The 21,276-nt window shown below is 42.1% G+C and overlaps 1 protein-coding gene across 5 annotated transcripts in view; it reads right to left on the bottom strand.

Annotated features, from left to right (window-relative positions):
• Positions 1-21,276, bottom strand: part of MPPED2 (metallophosphoesterase domain containing 2) — a 106,839-nt gene that overhangs the window by 5,585 nt on the left and 79,978 nt on the right. For all 5 annotated transcript variants that reach the window (XM_032188856.1, XM_032188854.1, XM_032188858.1 and 2 more), the window contains one exon: positions 105-220. In XM_032188856.1, coding sequence (XP_032044747.1) covers positions 105-220 — 116 coding nt within the window. The remainder of the gene's footprint in view (positions 1-104; positions 221-21,276) is intronic.

A 21,276-nucleotide genomic window follows, 5' to 3' on the forward strand; every position in this document is an offset into this window, starting at 1 on the left:
TTACAGCACATGTTATGGAATTACTAATTTTGCTTAGTTGGAAGGTAAAATTCTCATGCAAAAAAAAAAAAAAAAAAATCACACACAGCTTTTGTTTCACTTACCAAGGGGAGGTCCATGTGTCATTAGTATATCAATACCCTCGGGGATAAGGTTCCACTTGTCTAGCAAAGACTGACCTCTGGGTAGGTTAAAGCCCCATCCATTAAACCACGGTGTCCTTTGGGGAAAAGTAAGATGAAGTGCATCAGTGCAAAATAAAAATCTCTTCCCTTCTCCAATTTTTCTGAATTACAGTAACTTCTGCAGCACAGAGACTACTTGCAGACAGCCTGTTCGAAGGGAATGTCTCTACAACAAACTGGTTCAAGTACACACTGATCTGTATGTTTGAATTTAATATCCAATGACCTTTTTGTACCTCAGGAATATTCAGCTCCAGGGGCATTTATCCAACAAAGAGAAAGGAGAAAAAATTAAACAACACAAGCTCAATCTAAAGCTTACATTTGGGGATGTTCAAATACAAGACCTCCTAACTTGTATTATCCAATCAAAACAATCAAAACCCTCAGTTTTTGGAGGCAAGGGAAAATTACAGCACAAGGCATCTAGTGGGTAACAGTTCATCAGGAAGACAGCGTAACATTGTGGACATAAGCACTGTGTACTACAATATTTCACCAAATTCAAACTTCCTTTGTCTAGCGCTTTTAATATCAGAACGTTTGCACATAACTTGGCTTTGAAGCCCTGAGCCTCCTGGAGGCCTCGATCAATGTTTAGCCTCCCAGTAACTTTTTTCAAGAGATCTTATCACTTAAAACTCATTTGGTATTTCTTAAGAAAAAGAGATCCTCAGGTTTCTCCATCACAGCACAGCATTGTTCTGTGACATTTGTTTATCCATCAACCCAGGCACGTAATGATAAAAAGCTTACTTTCTTAGAGTACTTTGTCAAGGTATAATACCACAGTGAGTGGTCTTGATGCAATTTTAATACAGTAACGTCTTTCCTGATCAGGTAAATCCACAATTGTTCTGAAGAGGCAGTGTTTACAGCTGTTATTTAAACATTTTGGGTAGCTGTTAGAATTAAGGTATTTGTAATAGTTTTCATCTGTGTGCGTGTTTCTTAGAGTGTAGGCAACAGAATTAAGACTGGGTTGCTTCATTTTCTAGGAGGGTTCCCCTGTACCAGCCATAGATATTTGGGGCCATCCTTCTCAGAGTTCAAGCTACTCCTGCAGTCTTGTCTGTACTGCAGTTGTGAAAAGAAAACTTTCACGTTAAAAAAAAATGTGGAAAAGCATACCTGTTAAATAAGAAAGATCATTAAGAGTCCTACATCACTTCATTATGGAATCTGCCTTCTGCACCCTCTAACTTACGAATATGTTCAATCTCAAATACGCATTCAAGTGGAAATTTCCCGTGGAGATTACATCTCTATTTAATTTTATTTTTTGTAATTAAAATACATACTTTGCTTGCCGGAGAAAGTAATTTGACCAATGAAAGGTTTACCCAGTTCTAAGTACACTCAGAGTTCCTGACAATCAGCAGTAAGGGCAAACAGCAGGCACTACCAATACAGGTGCAGGAAGGTCACAGCTACAAATCACAGACACATCCTCCTCCCATGCGGTCCTTCTGAGCTAATGCTTATATTACACATACATAGGAACTCGTTCAACCTAATAGACTTCCTGGACGTTGGAAGAATGGCAAGAAAAGACAGGAAAATTAATGCTATTTAAGAGTTTTATATAAGCTATGGGCTCCTCGTGCATAGCAAAGAAACTCCAGCTCTCACTGTTGGCTTACTCTGCACCATCTGAAAACCTGAAGAAAGATCTTAAGTTGTTAAGTGAGGGCAGTGCACCGCAGAGCAGGTTTGCAAGCAACTGAATTAAAAATGAAACGTGTCTGAACTTCAGCTAAATCACAACTGCTCCTGCTTTGCCATGATTCACCTTTCTGAAACGTCTAAATTAGGTACGAATGTTTCCTTTCCTGTAATGTTCCCACGTTTTAACATATCAAGATTATCAAAACCCTCAGGGCTGCAGTTGGCTAAACATTCAGCTGCTTAAAAAAAACAAACACACAGCACATAGGTTGAACTTTTCACTATCAATTAATGATTCTTTCCCCACTTGCATTCCTCCTGCAGATAGTACTGTACTTATTATACCATAGTTAAACCTGAAACATGAAACCACATCTGTGATCTCTCTGGAGCTCTTTGGAGACTGCAACCACGGAAAAAGCTGCATTTGTCTGCAGGTTTTTTATTTTATGTTATTCTTAAGCACTGAGGGAGGAGGAGGGGAATCCGAGTTCCAATATATTCTTCCTTCACCAGCCTCTGTAATTAGCTGTGACTAACAGCCACCACATGGGAACCCACTTGTAAGAAAACTTTCGAGATGCCTTCCCCATTAGCCAGCCCATGCACAGAAAAGGCAGGAATCTTTATTACACTCAAATCTTTTCATAAAAAATTAATAAACCGGGAAGATGAGAGGGCGTGACTGGAAGAACAGCAGGGTTCAGGCTCCGCTCCCTGACTCAGGCCTCGCTGGGGCCCTGCTCCGGGCCTCGCAGGGAAACCCACAGGGCACGTTTGGAACAGCACCGTGAGGAAAAAACGGCACAGGGTCATGTTGGGATGAGATCCCATGGAAGAAGGTCACCCCGTGCTTGCACTACGCTGGGTTGTGGTGTAGACGAAATGGAGTTGATGTGCTGCGAATCCCCTGAGGGACCAGAGGAATGGCTGCTTGTCCCCAGCAAGTGCTGAATGGGTGGAGGAGAGGCAAAGCCCGCACTGCAGGCAGGTAGCATCCTATCAGCACGTGTTGGACGGGGATATTGCACTCCAGGTATTGCCTTTCGCTGCATACCAAAGAGCTAAATAGTCACACACAACTTTTAAACAATCTAGGGGAAAAAAAACATGCACACAGACACATACAACGCCTTCCTGAGCTGATTACTTGTTGGGAGAAGACCCCTCAGCTCCAAGAGGATGTGTCTGTGATGTCCTTTGGCTGCACCCGCCTATGATAAGGTGCAATCCAGTGCAAATAATTATGCAGAGGATAATTAGGCATTCGTAATCATATTTAAGACCTGACATATTTTTCCTTCCTATTACGTTCGAAGTAACAGAGTTCTGTGAACCACCAGCGCCGTGAATAGCGTGCTTCATTTCTAAATAGTCAAAAGAAAAGAAAGCGATCAACTGTTGAAATGTCACAAGGGAGGCGTAGCCATAAAAAACCGTGGGAATTCGTAATGAGAGAGAACAAATGATTTTGTCATTTTACGTTTGACGGACCAGAACACTTCCTCAGACGCACCGCACGGCACGACACGGGTCCCGCTCACGCACCGTGGCAGCCCACGGCCAGGAGAACCTAATTTAGCCTCCGCTCGTCAGAGCCACGCTGCGCTCTACAGCATCCTTCACGTGCCATGAAGCTGTCATGGTAAGTCTTGAGCCCTGGCTCACCTGACAGCTCGGCCCTCCCCTGACTGCAAAGCTTCCTTCTCGTTTAGGCATTTCGGCTCTGGCGGCACCAGACGTGTCACGGGGAATATCCTAATGAAAGGCAGACACCTGCCCCGCTGCTGTACCCTCTTCGGTTCTTCATTTCCGCGCAGGAATCCCCACAGATCCCTCTCCACCTGGCGTTCTGGAGCTTACGTTGGCCGCAATTAACAGAGTGCTTATGCAGCAGGCTGCGCGTTGCCTTCACACCCTGTGCTGCAGGAGGGGCGCACGGCACTCGCCACCAGAGCGAGGAGGAGGTGATCCTAAACTTCAGGGCAAGGCTCACCCTCCCGTCACAGGTGCTGTGGGAGAACTGCCTGACAAGACAAACAAATCCAGCGGCCTTCAGAGGCAGAGAGCTGACTCTTCAGCAGGTGATCGCATCCCCTTTTCCCAAATAACTGAAGTGTTCTTACTAGTTTGCTATTAAAAAAAAAAAAAAATACAGCAAGGGAGCATTACTTTACGGCATAAGCTTCAGAAAACAAAATCACAACCCCTCCGTGGCATGTACATCTCAGAAGCAGCAGTCACGCAGGGAAACAGAAGACACACAGCTATGGCCAAGCTCATCCAAGTGATGCAAGAGTTTTGACTCCTTCGGGAAGGTTGATGTTTTTAAAGGACGGTATCTCCCACCATCTACTTCCATTCTTTCTCTGGCTAGGGGCTCATCAATTTAATTACACAATCCTCAGAGTTCAACAACTCAAAAGGTAAACCTACAATGAGACCTAGACAAAACTTTTCCTTTTAACCCATGAGCAAATCCAATTATTTCATTGGCTACATCTAAACAGAAGTAGAAAAAAATAGATTCTTTTTTCTATTTCCTTTATTCATTCATTTTTAAGGCTAACCGGTCACCCTACAAAAGCTCCAGTTTGATCTTTAATCCTCCAAGCGAAGTGCACAGGAGGCAAAAATCTGGGGCTGTTTCCTTCTACAGGACCAAGCCGAAGGAGCGCCTGGCCCACACCGCAGCAGGAAGCTCTTCCACGCAATGAACAGCAGGAACGAGACGCTCGCTGGGTGTTTTTGTCAGCATTCAGGGTGCACACACGGGCCTGGAAGGAGACAGACAGCTCCCGCAGCAGCAAAGACGGGATGAGACAGGGCACTGCATGTGCATTCCCAGAATCGTTGAGGTTTGGGACTAGCCCACTAGCATAGCCCCAAAATATTCACCACGACCCGACGCAAAAGCTTGCCGCGGCGCAGAGCGCTTGCTGACAGCAAACCGCAGAGGGAATAAAAACAAAAGCGACCTTTGTGCACAGCGCAGAAAAGCCTTCCCATCCGATCCTCCACCCTCCATCTGATCCTCCGCCCTCCGTCCCGAGGCGCACACCAGCGTTTGCCAGGGCGCAGCAGCACACGCGCTGCTCCGGCAATGGGCAGAGCAGAGCGTGCCTGCTGGGGAAACAACAGGGCTGGAGAGGGGAGAAGGGGAAGGCCAGAGCCTGTGTAACCACGAAGACAAAGGGCTGAGCAGGGCAAGTGCACGGCGTACTAAGCAAGCGTGTTTTACGAGATAAGAGCTTCTGGGAAGACTCTGACACTTGCCTTTGGTGCCACAAAAGCGTTTTTGATTAAGCTCTTTCTTAGAGTGAATATTAAAACCCCTTTTTTTAATATAATGTAACAACAACTAGGAAATCCTAAAGGCTAAATAATTTCCTAAACGTGCTTGTTATAACATTGTGATATTGCTCATAACGTTGTGATAGCAGAAAGGACAAAGTTAAATGGTTCTGGCTGTCCTAGCTCATTTCCACCTGCATTTATACATGCTGTGCCTTGGCATCCCACTGAGGAAAGTGGGGGCAGTAACACGCAACCTTCTTAAAAAGTATCACAGAGCCCAGCTCCTCGGGGTTTTGCTTATCCTGCATCTTTAAACAACTGAAGCTCTCGTGGGACAGCTCTTACAGAAGTGGGTTACCAGTACTGTGACGCCGTGGCTGTATCCCTCTCCTAATCAGAGAAGTACACACGTTTCAGGCACCTCTGCAAATGTCCAGAACACGGTTCTGCTCTTCTCCCAACCTTACAAAAAGCTGAAGCCGCAACAACGGCTGGGATTTTTGCAGGTTCTCTCTCTTTCAACTCACATGCTACAATTTCTAAACGTGTATTGGTTCTCTGAATGATAAAGCTGACAGTCAGGAGGTTAAAACACCAGCAGGATCACAGAGGATGACAAGACAGAGGACAGCAAGACAGGGCATGGGGCTCCCTGAGGGAAGGGGGGAAAGAACACGCAGTGAAGCAGAGAAGGGGATGACACCGGCATGTTAGTGGATGCTGGAGAGGTAGGGAAGAGATGAGATTTTCAACTTTATGACTCAGAAAAACTTTGGTTAAGTATGTGAATCGCTCATCAAAGAGGAAATTTCCTCCAAATCTTCTGAGGTTTTCCAATCTCCAGCTGTGTTGCAATTATTTTATTGAGGGCTTTACTTAATGAGATCTGGGAGATATTTTAATATCCCCCAAATCTGAAAATAATTCAAACTTGACTCAAGGGCTAATTTCATTCTACTTTTAAAACACACAGAACTACACAGACCTACTAACAGAAGAACGTAGTAGCCGCTGCGTGTGGCTGAGGATGGCTTGAGGGACACACCTGGGCCAAAGGGAGCGCCAGGCTCAGCTGGGGCTGTACGGGACCTATAAAGTCATCTGGGGCCGTAGAGGAGCCACGCTGCATTTCCCCAACTGCTACAGGAGTGCTGCGGCAGCAGGTCAGGCCTGCGAAACACCATGGGGACTGATCTGATGATCTGCTGCTTGTTCCAGAAAGGGCACCTTGTCCCCTTCATTCCCGTACTGCACCCGTGCCCCTTCCAGCATCACAGGATGCTGCAGTAGTGAAAAGAGCTTGAATTTCTCGGTTTTTGATGGTAGGATTTTCTGATTTTTGTGGAAATGAAGAGGAAGGAGCTGACTGGTCCAGAAGCTCTCCACAATGTAAAATCAACGTCCACTCTGAGGGACAGGGCAGGAGGAGGAAGAAAGAAAGAAACAAAAACAGTTTGTTTGTTAAGCTGGGTGCAAAGCCACTTACCCTCCATAGCCTTATGGAAACAGCCAAAACAATCAAAAAGTTTCCAGAGTCACGACACACTCTTATTTGGCATTTAAGTACTGCATAAAACATCATGGCTAGACCTTAGACAGTAACACTGGTTCACCATTTCATTGTGTTAGGAGGTGTCATTTCTTTAAAAAACATGCCCGTTTTCTTCTTTTTCTTCACTTATTGTAGCCTTTGCCTTGTGCTGAGAAGTAACATCTGACGCAATCAAAATTTCACTTTGCTGAAAACTGTGATCCTACTTCAGAGCCCGCAGAGAAGTTGGTAGCTTCACCCAAACACACTGCCACCTCCTCTGTCAAGTTCTGTCAACCAAGAACTACAAAAATTCATCAGGGGAAAGGGGTGAGCATGGCTCTCTGAATACATATCATACCTCCTTCTCAGTTCAGGCAACCTCATGTACTTGTTTTGTAGGCACATACAAAAACCCTCCAGCTGATATTACATACACGCTACTTACATAGGTATACACGTGTGCATATACACATAAATACACACTACCTATGTAATATAGATGTATATAAATACATCTGTCTCCTGTTGCTCTGCCTGTGACAAGGAATCTAGCACAGAAGTTGAAGAAACAGAAGAAGGCACTCCCAACCCAACGAAAACTACAAGTACTCTAGCACTCAAGCATGAACCCAGTAACCTACGTTAACATTTTCAGGTTATTACCTGGAGGAGCTGTTTTATGTATGAGCCAATTTAGCAAATCAATTAAAGTAATGCAGTTACTTGATCAACAGATGAACACAAAGGGGAAAAAAAATGACAGAAGAGGCTGACAAAAAAAAAAATGAGGATCATAAAAGAAGCAGGAGCTGCTGAAAAGACTGCAGAGCACTCAGCATTACAGAGGTAAAAGGAGCATTATTTTAATTGAAAAGGATCTGTTTAAGCATGGGTCATTCGCTTTTGTCGGCTTCAAGATCATTAAGCAAAGATCTCAGATTACAAGCAGGTCAATTTACACAACATTTAATTTTAGGCTTGCCCACCTTCATCACGCCCCTTCAAAGAGGTTTGTGGGGGGATGCAGATAACCACAGACTGAATAAGAGTCAATTTGGCTCTTCTGGCGAAAAAAGCTAACATGAAAACTTTAATTAGAAACCGATGTCGTAGAGTCTTTACCTCTGTATCAATGACTCCAACGGATCAACAAAATGCTCCTCATATTCTATCCAGTTCTCACCTTGACTGAGACAAGAATTTTTCATCTCTTCATCTGTCCAAGGCAACATGCAACACCTAATTCCCCTCAAAAGAGGGTTAACGGCACTTTTAATTAAGTGCAAGCAAGCAACAGGAAAAAAACATGAGTCAGGAAAGACCTCTTTCTCATGAACAACCCATCAAAAGTCCTGATTTTATGACAAGACGGAGTTGCCTCCTGGTTGGAGGATACTGTAAGTTCAATTTGTCTGCTTTCAAGCCCTCTGCATGCCCGCCAGAGCAAGCCACTGCTTCTCCTGCAATCACAAAGCCCGACCCCAGCCAGGGGCACCCTGCCATGGCCAAAATGTTGGCACCATCAGATGTTCCCATTGCTGCTATAGGTTCACCATCACCTCTTCATCCCTCTGGATCATATACACTTGCATTTTTACAGAACACATTTTCAAAGAAAAGACGTGAGCTCATACTCCAAGTTTCCACCTGAAGTAAATTTTTCCTGATGAGTTACAAGCCTACGAACTGGTGGTTTATAATAGAAAGGCAGACTGACATTTAAATAGAGCGGATCTAGAATAATGGCTTTACATTAGGATTTTATGGGAGGCTGAATAACCACAGAGTTAACATACTGTATTTTCTAGCAATAAAAAAATCTGTTGAAAACAAAAGGTCATTTGATTTGATAATGTAAACGAATTAGATTTGTATTGTATGGTCACAAGAGTAAAGGAAAGATTAATTCTTAGAGGAGAAGTCAATATATCAGAATGGCTAGGATTGGTTTGGTTTTAATCCTTTAACCGTGTTGTAAAACCTGCGGTTCATAACCCACAGCCATATATTGCTGTACTCTCCATTTTAATACAGGCCCCGGACTTTCAGTCTGATCCGATAAAAATCTGAAACTTGCAGTAGGCCATTATGTGGGCAAACTATTCATTTTATATTCACCTCCCTGTCGTGTCAGTGCAGAGGTCATCTAAAGAGGGGGCCTAATTAATCAAACTGTCAGAGCCAATGAGGAGGAGCATGTTAATAGGACTTTTATTTCACCCAGGAAAGCAGTGGTCTGACAGGAACCAGAAAATATGGCCTTGATGTTGCTGTTTATTAGCAATGCTGAGATCAGTGGTAATAGGTGCCAAGCAGCTTATGTTTGATAAAGTGCTGAATGTCAAGAACCTGCACCAACTAGAAATTAGACTGACAAGCAGCAGGGATCTCAGCATATTGATAGCTAGCGAGAGGAGATGGAGCTTGGACAGCACCACTAAACTTGAACCTCCACAGGCCACACTCATTTTGTGAAAAGCAAAACAAAACAAAAAAACACTCCCTCCATCCCCAAACAACAACAACCAGCAGCTATTTTCTTGCACTGAGAGGTGAGACTTCTCTCTGTGTAACTCCAGCCCAGCATACGTAAGCAAGCACAGCCACACTGGCAGAAGAGCCCTAACTAAACTCGGTACAACGGTGCAGAGCTTAAGGGATTGCCTGGATGGGAACCCGTGGTGATATAAGGCCAGCATGCTGGCCCCACATCGGTTATCCTTCGAGAGAAGTGTCAGGTTTTCAGCACAGAGTGGTTTCACACCTAACACTGACCCAGATCACTGCAGAGGCTGCTGCAGATGAAGGATGCACAGCACAGGTAGCAGTGAGGTCCACACGCCCCTTGCCTGTGTTAGGCTGTGCACTTAGTGAGTTAACCCTGGCCCCAAACACAATAATAATGCTAACACAAATGTGGCGAGGATTTCATTTCTTACCCGAAAGCCCTTTTTGCAAAATGGATACTCTTAACACGAATGGCATGCCCATAGTAAAGAATAAAACAAGGGCAGCTAAAAGGGAGTGAGTGGGAGATACAAGCGATGCTAACAGTTTTTGAAGGGCACTGGACTCATTTTAGCAGCAGCCACGGCATTTGCTGTGTGGGTGATATATGTAAAATCTTAAATTAATTATTTTAGTAATGCACCCCTACATGATTTCTCAGTCTGCAATGTATTTTATACTTCAGGCCATGGTAGGTTTTATAATTAACTACTTTCTGAAGCCATTTTAATTATTTTTTTTTTTTTTTCCCCAACACCATTATTTCCAAATGAAGAGAGAGCTAACATTAAATGGCCTTCTAAATAGAGTGCTGCAGGAATCTACTCCCGTAGGATGAAGCACTCAGAATCATGCCCCTGGTAATGCCCCCAGGAAGGTTTAAACAGAGAATGTGGCAGCAGGACGGAAGTGAGCTGCCCCAGGAGAGCCTCGGACACCAACGGGACACACGAGTAACTGGTGAAGTCAAAACCTTTCTTGGTGGAAGAGGAACGCTGTTATGTTTACGGCTGCTGTCGCAGATCCAAATATCCTCATCCTGAATGATCTTGTTTTCATTTGCCCCGAGAATAATCCATTGTCTGGATCTTCCTCTCAAAGCCAGCAGCGCTCTAACTGGAATCAAATGTTGCAGCAGGGAATTCTGTGGCCCCTCGTTCTCATGACTCGAGCCTCCATGGCAACCGCACTCCATCCCCGAGCTCTCAGGAGGTTGCCACAAAAGCACGAGCCGCTGCCCAGGGCAGAAGTGCCATCTGCGACGTGGACTGCTGTCCCTGGCGAGTGGCCTAGCACAGCTCACACTACAGAGACTAGGGAGAAACCTCTGCAGTAAGCTGGCGAGCTGGTGCTGGTTCTGATAGCTGCTTACTCATCCTGACCGGGGTTGATAGAGCTGAGCACTGAGGTGTACGAAGATACTTGGGTGGCAGAACCACTTGGAGAACCACCTGCCTTTCTCCTGAGCTTTCCCTGCTCTCCAAACAGGCACCGCTCCACCTTCTTGGTACTGATGAGACCGAGATGGGGTCACTGACACATCACATCTTAATAAATAATAAATAAATAGAAGCATATATTTTCAGTTACTTGATTTAGAGCGCTCAAATCTTCCACGGCACAAATAAAGGACAGGAGAATGGTAGAACAGTGCACAGGACTGGTTATTCAGGGCATGCACTGCCTCTTTGGTGGCAAAACTTACTTGATGTTTTACCATCAAACTACAGCTTTAGAGATACCAGTTCATTCCTACTGCAGAAAAAACACGGAGAATAATAAGGACACTTCCTTACATTCTGTTGTTTACAATGTCCTTTCGAATGGTTAAAATTATATTATTTTCCCCTTACAGTTTCATACTTCCTAATTTAAACAAAATAAGGCACAACTCTGTACTCCACAGTAAACATGTCAGGTTGAAAATAAACAATTGAAGATAAAATGAGGTCCAAATGACTACCTTTTAGAAATTTAAATGGCTGTTTTCACAGCTACAAGCAAAGTGTGTGTTGTTCAGTAAAATCTTAATAATGGCTATGAGCATCATTTTTACATTTCTCAAGTGCAGTAGTGTTTTTAAAATCATAGATTTGTTCCAGCATTAGCACTTGAAGGGGAAAGTACCACTAATTCAGAACTGTGCTAACTGAGCAACTTCTTTTTCTGCCTTTGACAACTTATTACATTGCGATTAGCACAGTATTTTATTAGTTTTTGGATTTTATTACCTAGACTGTTATTACTGGTGTGTGTGTGTGCAACATGTACTTGTATATATATACATGCTATTTTTTTTAATGATCTCACACCTTCATTTACTATTCTGGTGTTGTCTGAGTACGGCCAAGTAACTGTTTCTTCAATAGCTTTGTAAAAGTGTGTGCTTAAAATTGCTTGCCTAACTTCACAGAGATACTGCTGCTGTTATGAAACAAAAGAAAATCTGTATGCTGATCCCAGTAACACCGCGATAGGAACCTTATTTACAGTATGATTTTAAAAATAGTCTTTTCTTACGGGCTCATTAAATCTAAGCCTCATTTAACTACTAGGACATTTTTACAATGGGTTTAGTGACATACTGTGATAAACGTCTGTGTAACATCCTTCAACAATAGCCACGACTACAGTCATAACCACAGTGTGTATAAACACTGCATCGGTTTGAACAATGCGCTGTCCTGAATAGTAGGAAGTGAAGTAATACTGAACACATTTTTACTAACCAAACCAGCTTTTTGCTTTTTTTTTTTTCCCCCTCCAATGGTTTCTGTTTTGTTTTGGGGGAATGCTTTGTTTTGTCAGTGGGAAAAATAACATTCCCCCTAAAATTATGAGAATTAAGCAGCTCAACTTTTTAAGTATTACATGATCCCTTTGAAATTTCGGCCTAGGCAGAAAGGTTTCCTGAAATTTGATTCTTTAGAGATAAAAGGGTTGGCAGCAGGATGAAAGCAGCCCTGCCCTTTTTTCCATGTCAGAGAAATGAATGGAATGGCTTATGAATACATGCAACTCACCCTTTCAGGAGCCACACTGGTGCCTATTTGTCCCGAAATATCAGTGTTAGGTTACTGTGCAAATCAAAATAACTGTTAGCCAGCATGAACTTGATCCACAAGAACAATGAGGAGCAGAACCAGCTTTCCAGAGACTTAAACTTTTCAAACTAAAGTGTAATGCAAGAAACTAAAAGACATTTCTATAGGAACTGTGGTTTCCAAACACTTTATAAGCTGCTACCAATTGTAACTTGCTCTAGCTAGGAACAGAGATCAGGAGCAACAGAATTACACTGCAAACTAAAACTGAACAGGCTCAACTGCATTCCTGTTGGTGGCTGGCCTCTGATTTAATTTCACACAAAATGATATCGCAAAGCTGGACATGGTAAACCTACAGTATTTACGCTGGAGACTAGGGTCTGACATTCTGTCTAAATGAAATTTCCCAGTTGTCCTAAACACTTTTTATCTTATTTCCATGCTAGCAGTTTGAATTGTCACTACATATTGCCACAGTGACAGATGAGCAAAAGCACAAGAAAGCAACGTAGCTGGTTTCTCCAATGAATCATGCCTGGTAAATGTGAAAATCTACTCTTGCCCCAGTTTCTTGGTCCACACCCAGGCAGGTATTAATGGCACCGGGGGTAAATTCTGGAATGGGACTTCATGCAGACTGAAATATAGATCAGCCGTTAGTATTTATTTATATACAGTTAGTATTTATTTATATACGTTCGTATGTATTTATATACACACACATTATTAAAAACAGCACTAAAGGACACACCTTGCAAATATATATGTATATATTTATACATTTATTTTACTGTATCTCACTAAGGTAATGAGACACAGAGCAATAAACTTCCTGTACTATAAGGCTCGAGCCACGTGGCCATAATACATATTTTACGTGGATTAATAGACTGAGGCCCGGATGGTATTGATGAAAAAATAAACATCCTTCAGAAAAAAATTGCTTAAGAGATGAATGCCTCCAACTCAGTGGCTTTTCAGAATCTGTGGAGACTTCCCTCTCGGTGACAGTGGGGATGAGGCCATGGCACACTGAGCAGTGTCCCACCTTTGTCCCACCTCAGCTGAGTATTTCTACTGACTGCATTGAATTGTTTCAAGGATGACTTCAAGATCAAACTCTGAACTTGGGTTTCTCATTCCTAGACCTCTCTCTCGTTGTAATGAAACCTTCATTAAGCAACCTCTCTCTTCAGGCTTGTCCCTGTCATAGAGCTGCTAACCACTAAAAGAAAAATAGATGGGGTTACGTTACCAAGGAACACCTAAATGTTGCTTACCCTCTCTTCCAGGTGAGTAACGCTCTGAACAACACTCCTGTTTACCTCAGTGAGATCAAAAGACTTGCCACGCATGGCAATGACTCTTTCTGAGCAATATCAAAAAGAAAAAGAAAAAAAAGAAAAAAAAAAAAAGAGAAAAAGGAACAGTGAGCATTTGTATGCAGCAACCTCCATCTAGAAACATCCAACAGCTGTATCAACATGTGTGAAATGCTGGTCTCTCATTGAAGTCAGCGTTCAAAATTTCACCCATGATCTATTTTTCAATAAGTCATCTCTCACAGTTCTGCTCTTTTATATTGCTTTCCTTCTGAGAGCACAGAAGATATGAAAAGGTGCATTTCTATTAGCAACATCCACTTTAAAACTTCACATTTCACCCTCTTTATAAGGCTCTGCTGCTATCCATTCTCTGATACAAGAGGTTTTTCAGCCTTCATCTGGCTTTATCCTCACAAGAAATCATTTCAACTACGGCAATACTCCGTGTAAAAAAAAAAAACACATCAGAGGTCAACATGGACTCTCTTGTAGGCATTAGGAAATGAACTTTTGAGTCATAGAGACAGGTTAAAAATAGATTTCTCCACTGCATTTTCAGTAAGTCCCCAGGAGACGGGAATCTGTACAACTACTTACTTAAGCAAGTGTAGTACAACTGAGGCCCCAAATGAGTTGAATCTTCCACGAGTGAAATGACGAGAGTGAAGCCTACAATATATTAGGAGTGTATTTTCAGAGCTTAATAGTGAACCACCTAAACCAGCAGCACAACATCCTTATGGAGGTAAGTTTACCCCTGCTGTAGCTTCATTTCCTACAATGCATCAGGAACGAATGTGAGCTGTTATTGTTACGTAAAGTGAATGCAAGTCTATTAATACTAGAGTTCCTGTCAGCTAAATTTAGCCTTCTGAAAGTCAAATGTTTGGTCCAAGCCAGGGCTGGGCTCCTTTATAGGCAACGGAGAGAGCCAAGCCTTGCAAAGTGCAATTCAACTTGTCCACAGGCTGATGTTTAAAGCAGTGGGATGGAATGCAGGGGCTGCTTTCTCTCCCCATTAACTAAATTAGGTAGCTGAGGAACTTAGCTTATCTTACACTCTCAGCCTTTAAATGCAAAAAAAAACCACCCTCAACAACCCCACTTACTGTACCTTAAGGAACATCATGAATATATGCAATAAGCCTTCTGCAGAAAATAGTGGTAAGAAAGGTGTTTGTTCACATGGGAGCGCGTGTATATATACGGCATATAAAATTTGACACCTAAAAGAAAGAACATATATACACCAACTTCTGGCAATCCTGAAAACCCTTCAGCATGTTTCATCTTTCAAAGTGTGCAATGCTTATAAGAAGGCAACTGCGATACTGCTTTTAAGCTATTTTAGTAAAGGCCCTTGACAAGCTTCACATAAAATATTCAGCTTTGATGCTTTCAGGTCCACACAATTTAACTTAAAATGCTCTCAGTCTTCAGCCCACATTCTGAACAGGGTTCTTCTAAAGGCGGCGTGTGGATTCTGTGCTTTCCTTTACCCTTCCCAGATCCCTTTCTCAAGTGGAATAGTATTGGACTGCATCACAAACACAAGCTAAAATCCAAAGCAGTTTATTTGCAGAATTATTTGGTAAAAATTGTAGTAGTTTTTTAAGAAAACTGCTATGAAGGAATTTTCACATTTGCTTCAAAGGTATGGTACAGCTGAAAAGCAGAGGGGGCTGTAAGGATCCTATATATTTGGTCCTCTGATATCAAACTGGCCATGCCTTTTATGGGAAGGGTTTTGCCTTCTGAACTGATTTTTGACATGAAATTCTGGCTTTGTAGAACTGAGGAGCCAGCGATACTGATTTCAGAGGGAGTAGGCTTTCCTCCCTGATCTTTCCTTACTGTCTGCATAATGAGCAGGTATCAGTTCAGTGTAAATATGACACTTTTGCTGCCATAAAGCAAAAGCCAAACTCTTACGGGCCTGGAGACTTCAACATATTTTTCTAAGCTATTTAGATGCCGAAGCTGGCATCAAGATGGAGATATGGTTGAGCCTGGATGCTGCACTTCGGAATGGAAATCTACAGTCCTTAATCAGGCAGAAATCCAAGTGCGGCATTTAAATCTTTCTCATCTGTTGTCTGACTAAGATCTTCAGATCAAGCACATAATTTAAAGCCTACTGAGATCAATGGAAAAATCCTACTGGCTTCAATAAGCTTTGGATCAGGCTCAGAGGACCACAGGCAGGAAGCTACGTCGGGCCTACAAATGCAAGCAGGCATCGAGTAAGTTTTCCAAAGAACTAATGCAGATGCTGAAAACACTTTTACGACTGAGTGCTTTCAGCATAGATTTTGAAAACAAACAGATTCTCGGTTGAACCACGCCATTTTTTTGCCAGCTCAGCACAAAAACTTCTAGTTATCTTAGTTTTTCTCTCAACTTTTCCACCTTCCTGCCCTGAACTCACATTTTCTTTATTATTTGTTTCATTGGAAATCTGGTGCCTCTTTTTCGCTCTTTTTTTACCCTTTCCCCTCTCTCTCTGTTTGGTACACTTGGGAATTTTCTCCTTGACAACAGAACCTCATGATAAAATCGAGGCTAATAACACTTTTAACTTCTATTCATGTTATGCAAAGATATTTTAACTTCTGTTGAACTCAAGCTATAGGAAATGGTGACTTCAAACTGGACTTGATACATGATATGGTCATTGAGATATTTCCTATAAATATTTTAGATGGTAATTCTATTCTTCCCAAAGAGAAAATGACTTAATTATCAGAGTCTTTTACTTACCCTATTCATGGGAACAGATATACTTTTGTAGCATATTTAAAGATACTAAATTATGAAAACCGGTTCACACAGGGTAACTATCAGAGATAATTATTTGATAGTTCATTACAATGACTACAGGAGATTTATTTATAATAAGCGTCGTGTTTTATAACGTGGTACCAAAGCCACATGCTGCTACATAGCCAAAAAAAGCCTCCGTTGGCACCAGCAAACTAAAAATCAGTGCAACTTGGTGTACAAATATATGGTTAACAAGCAAACAGATTTCTCTTTGCTGTATTGATACTGCACAGCTACCACAATCCATTTCCTTGTCCAAAGCCCACTCAGGTCAGTCTGCTGACTTAAGAGCTGTGCATGCACATCCGTAAATACGATTTGCCATTTTCTGCATTTTATAATTCACCACTTACCCTTTAAGCATATGTTTGTTAAACCCCTAACAAGACTGATGTCTCGATTTGATGCTCATTTACAGAGACTGCAACCTCAGCTCCCACTGAAACCAGAAGTTTCCCTATGGATTTAATTCCAGGTGACTACTGCCAAGGCATTTCATTTTTCCCTGCTGTTTTTATGCATGCATGGACTAGATCTAATAATTTACTGTGCAATTGTTGCAAAACGTATTTTGATAATGATAATGCTAGAAAAATGTTTGAAATCTAGGAAAATACCATCAGAAGGAGCAGAACAAATGCCCACTGAAGCGTATGGAAAGATGAAGTCAGCTCTGGCTCACACCTTGTTTACAAAGCACCATCTTCTTTACAGCTAACTAAATTTTACCTGAGGAATTACAGGTATGTTACAGATCATCTGTACAAGCTCCCTATAGAAAAAAATGTGTAGAGAATATATGAATGCTGAATACATGGTGAGGAAGCAGGAAGACTCTATTTCCACAAGCATTTAGGTACAATCTTTGACACGCAGTCAGGGGTGATGTTTGTTAGAAATTTTTCAAGACAGCCATTTGTAGGCTGGGCTCCTCTGCTTACTTTCAGCAACCTGACTGCTTATTTGAAAAGGAGAGCAGAGAAACCACAATGCATGGATTTATTCATTAAAACAATGCTGTTTTAACGAATCACCACATTACTGAGAAAGTTGAGGTTTTGGAACAGAATACCAACACTAAGCAGTTTGGATACATGTGCCAAGTTTGTTGCCAGTGTTTGCTGAAGTAAAATGCATTCACCTGAAATGTTACCAGTGAGGAAGAGTAGAAGGTGCAACATATCATTACAATCAAAGGCAGGACATTAAAGTTGTGATATGTTAAGTTACCACCCTGGCTGGCCCCCACTGCTTACTGTAACTAGGAAAACATCTAAGAAAAAAAAAATGCTGTGCTGGACCAACTTTTAATGAACTTATGTACCATGCCTCCAGAAATGATTAATATTTCTTGAAAGGAAAATTAAGAATAGCAACAAAATAAAAACCTAGACCATCGTAACTACACTGAATTTCTTCTTGAACTACACTGCAATAAGTTTATTCCTCAAACAGTAAGATTCAGTTACTCACGTTGTAAAGTCAAGTACTACAAAATTAGGATTAACTTAGATTTTCAGTGCACAATTCAGCATGATGTTTCTGTATGAAAGGGCAGTGCTTTTGACAGGTTGGCTGAGAAACACCGAGAGTTTCCATTACAGAAACTAAAAAGGGCAACAAGAGCACATGCAAAAGGTAACTGGGAATACTTGCCAGCAGTGCTTGCTATCCGTCCCAAGGGACTGAACCCATCATCCAAAGCACCACTTGTCCCCACAAGCTTCTGCAGCCTCTGCGATGAGCACTAGGGCTTTCCACAAGCTGCAGCGTGTTGGTTCACCAACTTCATCTCAGCTTGGTGGGCGCTTTGTGGAACACAGCTAACAACTCCAGGAGTACAGAAATACAGACATTTAGCTTACTCTGTACGCCGTTCTAGCTGTGAGAGTGAGATGACTTGGGATTGTTACCTTTTTTTTCCTCCCCCACTATTCATGATGCAAGAATGCTGGTGCCTTCACTTTATCCCCTGCAAAAGGCATTCAGTCTCAAAAAAATACATATATACACATTATTTATTTCTTTATTTTTACTTTACTGATTGGTTGATTCCTTGTGCAAAATATCTTAAATATGTTTCCATAGGAAAGGATATTTTGGAATACATAACCGGAATAATTAACAAGTAAAAATATAAACATAGAGAAGTGCCATTCCGTCCTCACAACATCGCTAGCATAAAAGCTGTGTGTGTGTGTTGCAATTTACTAAGTAGAAAAGCAAAAGCCACACAAGTCATACTCGGTTCTCTGCTGCAATTTTATCACAGACATGCAGGAAAAATGTTAAGATTCACAACACTAAATGGTGGCATTGAGACAAAGTTCTATCTCTGATTTAATTAATATGGATTTTTCTTCCGATTTTTTACATAATGAATTGTAGTTTATATTAAATACATTATTACTGTTTTGGACAGCTAATTATTTTTAACATTTACCCTCAGTCCATGACTATCTACACGAAATCTACACTTCCAACAATACATTAAAATCATTATTAACTTAGTAAGTAAGCATTGTTTAATTGCCTCTGAAGTTAAAAGTCAAACCACTGAACTGGCAGAGGTCCCCGCACAAGCTCTCAGAACCACAGTTTGCTGAGAAAGGTTTTCATAGGATTAGTCTCTGCTTTTGGCGCAAAGAGAATTATTTTTAATTTTAGCCTATACAAGTAGTTCACATTAATGTTTAATTAAAATGAAAAAAATAGACTGGGAATTGGAAAAGCAAAGGTGCCACCTGCAATTTATGAATAAAATCTAAGAATGGAGGACTATGTCCATTATCTCTGCGATCTTGAAAGACTAGCTTGACCAGGAACAATAGCTCAGTTTAGAAGCTGAGACAAAAGTAATACTTTGTCTAACGAGACAAAAAAACTGCTGAAATGAACTTACTTTAGGTATTTAACAGTTGTAAGGTGGTTTTGTTCAAGCAAAACAATTTAAACATTGTGTTTATTCATAAGTTAATTCTAATTTGCATCCAAAGACTGCTTGAAGTAATGACAAAAAAAAAAAAAAAAAGTTTAAAAAAACTAATTTACCATGGTATATCCAGAAAAAATTAAAATGCATAGACTAAAATGTAAAGAAAAAAAAGTAGTGACTAACATAGACCAACATATAGCAAGCTATGCTGTTATTTAAATAAGAACAAGCAGCATAACATCTGATGTTACCACTGAAGAAATAGTGTTAATCAGCAAAACTCAAGCTTTCTTCCAATAAAAAACCACCCGTATTTTAAATAGCACAAAAGCAAAACCAGATTAAAGCTGATTAGAAATATCCCTGCAACTGAAACCAAGCCATTTTGAAAAACACAATCAAGCACTCTCTTTTCCAAGCAGGTAACTGGGTGAATGGCGGTGCTAAGCTTCCCCCTGCTCCCGAGGCTTTCCCCTGAGGAACGCTGTCTGCCGAATCTTTCCTCAGCTCCCTCGCGGTGCCACCCATCGCCGTGCTCCCCGCAGCATGCCCTCTTTCTGCACCTTGCTGCTGTTTATCCACCTTATCAGCTCAGGAAGAAATTTCGGCCAAACTCTTCCTCTGGTCACCGATATCTCTGGGAACCGAATCCATTAAGATATTTCTGCCCCCTACTCCTGCTATTTTAACTGGCTGTTGTACAGGAAGGAACTGATAAAAATAGGCTTACAATGCCCTTACAGATGAACTAGCAGGAGGCTTGATTGTGATTGATGCCTGAATAAATATACAATAACAGGCCCTACATTTCAACACAGCTTTTGATAGAAGGTATGGAGAAGTGTCGGTTTTCACTGCCCGGATTGCAGCTTTCTTTTCTCAAATACCTGGGAAGTGCCTTTCAGAGCAGCCTGACTCTCCTACTTTGATTTGAAACGCAGAGCGGGAGGTGGTATCGGTAGGCAGGAACCAATATTCATAGGAGCTGGGAATTACAAAGGTGCGTTTCTTCCCACAGGTGCTCATGTGTGAGCCCCAAGTCTGAAAGGTCTAAAGCCCTCTGAAGCCCAAACCCCTCTGCGAGACCTCAGAGCCAAGGTGGGTCCATGGGAAAAACAAGCAACACCCTGAGAGCTCCAAACAAGTGGCTCAGGCTTGGAGTTGGAGGCTGGGGTTGCTGCAGGTTTTGGCCACTCAGGAACTCCCTGGGAGAAGTTCTCAGCAGGCCTTTGGGTACAGGCTTTGCTCCGGGGAATTAAAACAGAGCCAGCTTCTTGCTTTTCTCCCAGTGGGGTCAGCTACAAGAAGAGGGGATGAGCTCCTTGAGAGGGCAGCCCACGTCCTTGCTGTACCTCACTGGTGACGGCTGCGGGTCCCTGCCCAGCACGGTGGCCACATGTTTTTAGGAAGGGCACTGTGGAGATGCACTAAGAGGATGAGCCCAGCTGCTTGCTGCTGGTTTGGACAGTGGGGGCACCGTGTTCCTGACAGCTTTCACTCACCCCACTGCACTGCAGTACAGATTGAGCTCTGTCTGTATTCTTTTATTCTTTCTCAACAAACTAGTTAGTGCTGAGTGATGCATTTACGTGCATTTACCAGCCCAAACAAAAACGTCAGGAAGCAAACTCAGTGCCCAGTTTTTATTAACCTTCCTCTTTTTGCAGAAGAGGGCTTCAAGTGTCCTGAAAGGACACATTATCAGCTCCCACTCCAAGTACCACTGCTATCTATACCACTCCAACAGTAGCTCTGATATGTCCTTTCTTATCCTGCAAAAATATAGACACCTACTTAGCTTTCCAGTGGCACAATCCAGCAAAGTACTTAAGCGAGTACACAAACTTCAGGCAGGCAAACAGTCCCACTGGATTCTTTGAAAACACTCATGAAAGTAAGCCTGAATCTGTTCGGTACCTTCCCGGATCACCTTGCTAAAAATACCTAATAGTAA

This window comes from Aythya fuligula, chromosome 5 (genome assembly GCF_009819795.1).
Source record: "Aythya fuligula isolate bAytFul2 chromosome 5, bAytFul2.pri, whole genome shotgun sequence".
Lineage (NCBI taxonomy): Eukaryota > Metazoa > Chordata > Aves > Anseriformes > Anatidae > Aythya > Aythya fuligula.